Source organism: Psammomys obesus, unplaced genomic scaffold (genome assembly GCF_907164565.1).
Source record: "Psammomys obesus unplaced genomic scaffold, mPsaObe1.curated_primary_1811, whole genome shotgun sequence".
Classification (NCBI taxonomy): Eukaryota; Metazoa; Chordata; class Mammalia; order Rodentia; family Muridae; genus Psammomys; species Psammomys obesus.
In genome coordinates this window covers 23,810,100-23,817,115 of record NW_026595981.1, presented here as the reverse complement: position 1 = coordinate 23,817,115, position 7,016 = coordinate 23,810,100, and the positions used below count along the sequence as shown (strand labels likewise).

Below are 7,016 nucleotides of genomic sequence, written 5' to 3'. Positions count from 1 at the left end.
TCTTTTCTTTTCTTTTCTTTTCTTTTCTTTTCTTTTCTTTTCTTTTCAGGTACGAGACAGAGCTGTCCCTGCGGCAGCTGGTGGAGTCAGACATTAATGGCCTACGCCGGATCCTGGATGAGCTGACCCTCTGCAAGTCTGACCTGGAGGCTCAGGTGGAGTCCCTCAAGGAGGAGCTGCTGTGTCTCAAGAGGAACCATGAGGAGGTGAGACTAACTGAAGAAACTAGCTGAGCTTCAGGCTTTGGGTTTTGGAGAAGAAGAACTAAGGGTATAACTGTGAACCTCAGGACGCTTTCATGAAACCCTTCAAAGCCACCAAGACCCGATGAGAGAAAACTAGGGATGAGCTTGTTCTAGTTCTCAGGTAGGATATGTCTTATGTTTAAAATCCATGTGTTGTTTCCCAGACATCTCTGTTTGCTAGCAATTATCCACCAAGCTGTAGAGTTCTGGATTTGCTGTATTAGTGAGGTGATTGTTCTCCTGCTAAGGTCAATAAGTCATGGTGGAAGGATGTTGTCTCTAAACTTCCCAAGTCTTGGTGAGGATTGAGTGGCCATGACATGATATTTCTCCTTCCTCCTCCTTCTCTTTCTCCTCCTCCTCCTCCTCTTCTTCTTCCTCTTCCTCTTCCTCCTCCTTCCTTCTCTCCCTCTTCCTCTTCTTCTTCTGTAGCAAGAATTGTTTGATATACAATCTTAACCAGTCCAGCCATTTTTTTGCATTCGGAATCTTTCACAGTTTTTCAATATGGGAAATGTGTCTGTTAGCCTGCCCTTCTGTGGCAGCTCAGTGACTCACTGCGGACAGTAATTCTGATTTTATGCATCTGTAGGAAGTCAACACTCTGCGCTGCCAGCTTGGAGACCGCCTCAACATAGAGGTGGACGCTGCTCCCACTGTGGACCTGAACCGTGTGCTCAACGAGACCAGGTGTCAGTACGAGGCCCTGGTGGAAACCAACCGCCGGGAAGTGGAGGAATGGTTCACCACACAGGTGGGCATCGAGCCCGTGGTCACTCAGGAACGGAGTCCCCTCGGGCCCTGAGGCAGGGTCTGATCCTGTCCCTCCCTTTGTCCACTGCAGACTGAGGAGCTGAACAAGCAGGTGGTGTCCAGCTCTGAGCAGCTGCAGTCCTGCCAGGCAGAGATCATCGAGCTGAGACGCACGGTCAACGCCCTGGAGATCGAGCTGCAGGCCCAGCACAACATGGTGGGTGCTGGCCAGACCTGGTGCTGAGCAGTGTGGAGTCTGGGGGCAGAGCCCTGGGGCGTCCTTGGGGACCCTCCCTCTGCTAAGCTCTTGAAGCTTGTGACTTCTTTGGAAGGCCATGCAGGAGCCTTTAGAGGGCACAGCCCTGTGACAGCCTTTTCCTTCTCCCCCCAGAGAAACAGCCTGGAGAACACTCTGACTGAGAGTGAGGCTCGCTACAGCTCCCAGCTGGCCCAGGTGCAATACATGATCACCAACGTGGAGTCCCAGCTTGGGGAGATCCGTGCTGACCTGGAGCGTCAGAACCAAGAGTACCAGGTGCTGCTGGACATCCGGGCCCGTCTGGAGTGTGAGATCAACACGTACAGGAGCCTGCTGGAGGGCGAGGACTGCAAGTGAGTGCATAGCTATGGATGGGCTTCAGGAGAGCTCATAGTGGAGAGTGAGACTCAAATGGACCCTTCAGAGACTGACTACCTTGGGAAAGCAAATCACACCTTCCCACCTAACAGTGTGTATTGTGACCTCAGACAGAACTCACAATACACACTGTTAGGAACATCAAATGGCTTGCTAACGGCAGTTGTTGGTGTGCAAATCGAAATCACACAGCTGTTCTTAATACACACGCTATCTTAGCTGGTTGTGCAATTGCCCTTGGGTAGGCTGGAGCAGATTCCTCCAGTTCTCTGTGTAAGGGCAGTAGGAGCTTGGAAAGGGCAGTATCCTACTCAAAGGCAACAGCCGGGAGTGTATAGATTTGGGGTGTCTGTGTAGAACCTGGGGCTCTCTGTAACAGGATGAGTTTTGGTGATTTAAAGGTTTTGCAGTAGGGGGGAAGCTGGATGTTCTGGACCAGGCCAGGACTTGTGTCCTTGGGGAATGCCCTGATGTCTGCCTTACCTCACCTTCCTGTTCCATTCTTCACTTCTAGGCTACCCTGCAACCCCTGCGCCACAAGCAATGCGTGCGGCAAGCCCATTGGGCCCTGCGTCTCCAACCCCTGCACCCCCTGCCCGCCCCCTGCCCCTTGCACACCTTGTGTCCCCCGTCCCCGCTGTGGGCCATGCAATTCCTTTGTACGCTAGAACCTGGGAGGGGGGTGGCAAAGGAGCAAGGACACAGGGCTTAGCGCTCCAGAGCTCTGACCTGCTTTTAGTTCATTCCACAAAATAGGAATAAAACCACAAACTGAATGGCCAGAGGACGACAGACCCAGAAACTGTACCTTCATCTACTGCACCCTTCGCCCGACCATACCCTGCCTGCCTCTTCCTTCAGAAGCGCCTGACTCTTCCTTGGCTTTCCCAGAGGACTCTGAAGTACCAGTGTCCCTCCCTTGTAATCTCCCAATAAACATTTTCCTGGCAAAAGCAGATGCCTTTCTCATTGGTATTCATTTGTTGCCTCCTGCTCACCACTTGCGGACTCTATAAAAAGCCACTTGAAAGCCAGGCTTTATGATCGCTTGACTCTTGATGGGCGGATGGCTAGCCAGACACCCTGGACCCATGGGTGAGGTAGAGCAGCTGTCAGGAGGGAGGGTGACGCTGCTCCGATGCTGGGCTGCTGTTCTCCCCTTCATCATTTCTCTGTTTCTCTCATGACATGGATTCTCACAGCGCTGTTCATATCCAAGTCTGAACTAGAAAGCACGAGCTAGGACTGCAAAGGGGCTCTGGAAAAGTACTTTTTGTTTTTTTTTCTCAGTAGGATTTTTTGGATCTAGTGCTCTATGATTCTGGGTTATTGTGATCCAGATGACCTCAGGGGTCCCCTGTGAAGGAATCCCCTGCCTTTCCCTGTCATACCCAGGATGTCTTCATTATTAGCCTGGGCTTCTAGTCGCTGGCTCAGAAGATCCATCCACTCTTCATGGGATATTGGGCTTTTCTCACATCAGTCTGACCAGTTCCCAGTGAATGCCTATCTGAGTGGCGTGGCAGGGAGAGCTACCTATAGGCAGCTCCCAACCGCTAGTTACTCACAGTTCGTTAAAAGGCATAAAGTTGGACCTGCAAGAAGTGTTATCACCCTAAGATGGAGGACCTTGCACCAGAACAACTGAGTTGGTGCTGGAAACAAATATCTGAATACCAAAAGAAACAATTTTTTTGGGGGGGGAGGGTGAGGAGAGCAGGATCTATAAAGAAAGGACCCCATCTTCCTTTAACTGTAAGGAAGAGCCACAGAAATGACGAGCCCCGACTTCATAAAACCATGAGGTCCCCTTAGGATGCTATCATTACACAACAAGTTTTGTGAACTGACATGATCAAGCGAGTCAATCTGTGTCTTTGCCACAGTGTCTGCACCATTTAAAATCCTCACCAGAAATGCACTGGGTTCCAGTTTCTCACATGCTTGTCAACGCTTGCTGTTTCCTGTTTGTCTGAAGCAATAGTCATCAGAATGGGTGTGGAGTGGTGCCTCATCGTGGTTTCCATCTGCATGTTCCCAACGGCTAAGGACACGGAGCATCTCTTTCGATGGCCGTCTGTGTATCTTCTTTGTAGAATTACCAGTTGAAATCTTTCATACACTTTCAAGATGTTTTCTCTTGTTGGTTGGCTGTAGGAGCTCATGACAAATTCTGGACCTTATTTCCCACCAGATGTAGGATCGGTAGATATTTCCCCCCAGACTGTGAACTCCTTGGTTTATTCACCCCTCTTTCTGAGGCTTGGACCCTGAGCTCAGGACCTTACAGATGTAAGGCAAGTCCTTGGTCGCCAAGTTCCACCCCCAGCCCGTGTTTATTGTCTGAATGGAGTTCTTTTGATTTTTTAATTTATTTTATGTGTGTGAGTGTTTTGTCTGCATATATGTTAGTGCATCACGTGTGCACTACCCGTGGAGCCAGAAGAGGGCATTGGATTCCCTGGGACTGGAATTGCAGAGAGTTGTAAGTGTGGGTGCTGGGGATCGAACCTGGGTCCTCTGAACGAGCAGTAAGCACCCTTCACTGCTAAGCCAGCTCTCACTGAGTTTCTCATGCACAGTTTTGTTTTGGAGGAAGTCGATATTCAATTTTTCTTTTGGTTGCCCGAGCTTTTGGTGTCAAAGGCAGAGTCACAAAGATTTCCTTCTGTATTTTTTTTTTATACTAGTTTTACAGTTTTGATTTTGGTGTTTTGAACTTTGATCCTTTAGGAAATCTAAAACAAATTGCTCTTGTGTATATGTGTGTGTGAGAGAGTGCCCCTGTGCCAAGCGTGTAGGCAGAATTCAGAGGACAATCTACAGGGATTTGATCTTTTCTTTTACCATGTGAGCTCCAGGATGGAACTCATGTCTTCAGGCTCGGCAGCAAACGTCTTTACCACCAAATCACCTCAGCGGCTTTCTTTTTGGATTTTTCATGGTTAGTGTGCAAAATGCTACCTGATTTCTTGTTTTTCAGCACTCTGATTTGAGACCAATTTTGGACTTCTGAGGAATACATTTGAGTTGTTTTAAGTCATTAACTTTGTGGCAATTCATGACAGCAGCAACAGGAAACCAATATAGCCCTTACCTATTGAGTATTTACTGAGAGGTGGGCAAAATAGTAAGGTGTTATCACAATGAATGATTATAACAGTGTTAGAGGTTAAACCCATTTTACAGACAGGGACACTGAGGTTTGGAAACTTGCTTAAAGTCACATTTGGTTATTAGAACTAGGATCCACTAATAGTTACACACAAGTCTCTACCATAATGTATGAAGAATGGAATGTCTGCATCTAGGTCATGGCATTCTTCAAAATTGTCCCCTATGCACAGGCTTCTCACATGGGTACATTCCAAACTAATTTTTTTGTAAAGCCACTCTAAAGGCAGTAATGGATCATAATTGATGTAATTGGACCATTTGTTTGCTCTTAATTATCTAACTTGTATACCTTATTCCCAGCTGTTCTTCGAATAAAGTCACAAATGTCAAGCTGATACCCAAACAGAAAGGTTTGTTGTTTACAAACTGAGCATCAAAGAAATGCAGTGCCCCCACTACCCCCAAGACAGAAAGCTCTGCACATGCTTTGAGTGGAGATCACGTCTACAAGAAAGGGGTGCCATGGTATGAACAAAACTTATATGATCCTCACATCATATGTTTTTTAAATCACATCTAAATATTGTGAATAAATGTGTTCTACAGTTCCCAAAACACTTCCAAATGTCTTTCCAAAACCATCTCCTGGTGGTCCATTGCCACCATGTGTGGAAAAACAGCAGTTCTCAGTATTGGGGTGCTTTTAAAAACCAGGGGGCCACATAAAAAAAACTTTTAAGGAAGAACAGGTGAGTGACCTGCCTGCCAGCTGAAGGGTCCCACACCCTAGACTGCTTGCCTCCCCCATCACCCCTACCTCACACCTCATAGCTGGGGGTGGACTGGGTCTGCCCCCCCCCAATTCTGGCAGACTCCAGCTGCTCAGGTGCAGGCCACACCAGTCAGAAGGACAGGTGGGTGAACCCCATCCGCTGAATCGTCCCGCTCCCTAGACTCAGTTCCCCCAAGACTGAGAGCTTTGTCTCCTCTCAAACAGAATGATTGAGTCAGTCCAAGAGTCAAGAGCTTGACATTCTTGGATAGGACCTGTGAATCTTCTGAGCTTTAGTTTCCCCAGAGGCAACCCAGAAGCAACCATCTTATTTCCATCTATTTTACACTTCACATTTCTTGTCAAGGAGAGCATGGAGCGTTGTGTTCCTGGAAGTACTGTAAAATGAGAATTATTAGAACCATTAGAATTATTGATAATTTTGATTATTATTGACCCAATGCATGGCTTGGCTTCTTAAGGATAGAAAAGTACAGGCGTGTGTGTGTGTGTGTGTTTGTATGTGTGTGTGTGTGTGTGTGTGTGTGTGTGTGTGTATTTTCCTCAATGTCAATAACCTACCCAATGGATTCATTTCTTAAAAGTTCCACTGTCCTCCAAGAGCGTACTTTACATAGCTGTGGCCTACAGTTGTGCAAACCTCTATTTAGAACAATTCCTCTTCATCTGTTCATTTGTCTGTCCCTCCTTCCTATCCATCCATCCATCCATCCATCCATCCATCCATCCATCCATCCATCCAGCTTTCAGTTCACATTCTCATTTCCCAAGCACCAACACACAACTATTGTTTATTTGCTCATTTCCCAGGGTGCAGCCGGTACCAAGTATCAGCCTGCTTGCCGTTAGTTCAGGGTGAGTTTCTTCTATAAGGATGATGTCTCTGGATGCCGAAGTTTGGGTAGATTTGAGAGGAGAGGCCTATGGGAAGGATGTTTGCCCCAAATGCCTTTGCTATGGTTATAACAACAGAACCTCCCAGGAAAGGAATCACGGATGCCCAAACAACCCCACCTCATGTCCCTGGCTATCCTTCTCTCTGAGTAATGGGGTGAGCCTTTTGTGACTGTGATGAATCTGCCTGCTTTGATGCCATCTGATGAAACTCTGATTTCACCCAACCACTTGTGCCCAGGAAGAGTTGCTGTGACACAAGCCGAATGGAATAATTTTATGGGATGAGGGGGGACTCTTTGAAAGCAATCCAAGTAGCATATTTTGAAGAAAAATTAGCTGAAGGAAGCATCAGGAAAGGGAATTATGCTATTTCCCAAGTCTCCACCCACTAGGACGGGTATAAAAAGACCACGAAGGAAGGAGAGACTCAAACCTCACCCACATCTACCGCCAGCAGCTCACCACTGTCCCAAGCCCTCCCATCACCTTTCCCAACACCATGTCTTGCAACTCTTGCCTGCCTGCCCTGAGCTGCCGCACCAGCTGCTCCTCCCGGCCCTGCGTGCCCCCCAGC

At 47.7% G+C, this 7,016-nt stretch overlaps 1 protein-coding gene across 1 annotated transcript in view; it reads left to right on the top strand.

Annotated features, from left to right (window-relative positions):
• The window catches only part of LOC129686209 (keratin, type I cuticular Ha1), a 3,587-nt gene extending 1,008 nt beyond the window's left edge, over positions 1–2,579 (top strand). The window contains exons 3-7 of the mRNA XM_055620007.1: positions 50–206; positions 838–999; positions 1,090–1,215; positions 1,390–1,610; positions 2,150–2,579. Of these exons, the coding sequence (XP_055475982.1) occupies positions 50–206; positions 838–999; positions 1,090–1,215; positions 1,390–1,610; positions 2,150–2,303 (820 nt within the window). The 3' untranslated portion in view covers positions 2,304–2,579. The remainder of the gene's footprint in view (positions 1–49; positions 207–837; positions 1,000–1,089; positions 1,216–1,389; positions 1,611–2,149) is intronic.
• Positions 2,580–7,016: the final 4,437 nt, after the last annotated feature.